We start from the raw sequence: 1,573 nt of genomic DNA, 5'->3' as shown, positions 1-1,573 counted from the left end.
ATTAGCATGAATTACTTTAAAAAATAGTTTTGAGCATTTGAGACATTTTTCAGTATTCTATTTTGAAATAATTGCTCGAGCCATCAAGCTGCACTTGTTGACGTTTTTAAGACTCTTTTAATGCATTACTGCTTTTCGTATTATTTATTATTTTTACATTTTTTTTCAACATTATTATTACCTATCCCGATGAACCTACCACTGTGACATATAATGAGACAACACAACATGAGGATAGTGATTCAGTCAATCATTACTGACAACGCCGCCAATTTAAACAGCGATTTGATGAAAGCCATGTGTGAAACGATCAAGAACAAGCATAGGAACTCCACGACATACAGACTGCAAATGAACAGAGCTGTAAAAGCCTCCAACAAGAACATCAAGAAGATATTGAGGAAAATGGTGGATAATTATAAACAATGGCACGAGAAGCTGCCATTTGCTCTGCTCGGGTATCGTACCACGGTTCGCACATCAACTGGGGCAACTCCCTACTTATTGGTTTATGGTACTAAAGCGGTTATTCCTGCCGAAGTAGAGATCCCTTCTTTAATAATTATACTAAAAGTTGAGCTTAGTGATGGAGAATGGGTACAGAGCCGATACGAGCAACTAGCTCTCATTGATGAAAAGAGAACGAATACGGTATGTCACGGTCAACTCTACCAGAACATAATGGCAAGAGCTTTCAACAAAAAAGTCAGACCAAGGCAATTCGCATCGGGGCAATTTGGTGCTAAAGCGGATATTCCCATATCAGGATGAAGCCAAGGGGAAGTTCTCACCCAACTGGCAAGGTCCCTACATGGTTCAACGAGTATTAATAGGAGGAGCACTCATACTTGAAAAAATGGATGGAGAGATTTGGCCAAAACCTATTCACTCAGACCCAGTCAAGAGATACTATGTTTAGGATTGTTTACATTTCTTCACTTGATGTAACTGAAGTACGCTTGACCTGATTCCCGTTTAAGAGGGGATACGTAGGCAACCATGTGGGTTCGGTCACATCTTAATAAAATCTTCATTTTCCCCATGATCGGAAATTGGGACAAGATTGCAAGTTCAACCAACTTCGTCTTATGTGGAACAGCCAAAAGTATTGCATTTAAATTGGGGCAGAATTTTGAGGGGAGCCCTCAAAATTCGAAGGCAAGGAGGTTGCAATGTCTTTGAAATGTGTCACAATCACCGGTTCATCTAAATTATTTGATATCACATACTACATTTCAAATAATTATATTTTCGCAAATAATTTGTCAAATACACGCATATTGTTTCGAAAACTTTGACAGCCAGACGTTACCCAGGGTAACTCCAAATAGGATCTCGAGATAGGAGTAACGACGAAGCAAGGAATCAAAAGTGCAAACAAACCTTCCCCCACAGAACTCACAATTTTTCTTTGGATGCAGGCACAATAAGACAATGATATCCGCAGACACATCAAGTCACTGCCTTCAAAACAACAAATTATCTAGCGCAAACATCTCCAGCTAAGAAATACTTTGCTTTCTCACTATCACTCATCATGAGGCTAAGTATTGCCTCCCTAATTGCATAAGGC

General features: G+C 39.3%; 1 protein-coding gene across 1 annotated transcript; it reads left to right on the top strand.

The window, feature by feature from the left end:
• The first annotated feature begins 213 nt into the window (after nt 1–213).
• LOC138910420 (uncharacterized) lies at nt 214–919 on the top strand. Its single transcript, XM_070201658.1, has 2 exons — nt 214–651; nt 767–919. Exons 1-2 carry the CDS (start codon nt 214–216, stop codon nt 917–919), a joined length of 591 nt encoding a protein of 196 aa, XP_070057759.1.
• The last annotated feature ends 654 nt before the right edge of the window (nt 920–1,573 follow it).

This window comes from Nicotiana tomentosiformis, chromosome 4 (assembly GCF_000390325.3).
Source record: "Nicotiana tomentosiformis chromosome 4, ASM39032v3, whole genome shotgun sequence".
Taxonomy (NCBI): domain Eukaryota; kingdom Viridiplantae; phylum Streptophyta; class Magnoliopsida; order Solanales; family Solanaceae; genus Nicotiana; species Nicotiana tomentosiformis.
The sequence above is the reverse complement of the archived record's forward strand: the minus strand, read 5'-3'. Positions and strand labels throughout refer to the sequence as shown.

Coding starts and splice junctions, on each gene's coding strand:
- LOC138910420 (XM_070201658.1), top strand. CDS start 214: ATGAGACAACACAACATGAGGATAGTGATTCAGTCAATCATTACTGAC. Junction 652..766: donor ATGAAAAGAGAACGAATACG/GTATGTCACGGT, acceptor TTCCCATATCAG/GATGAAGCCAAGGGGAAGTT.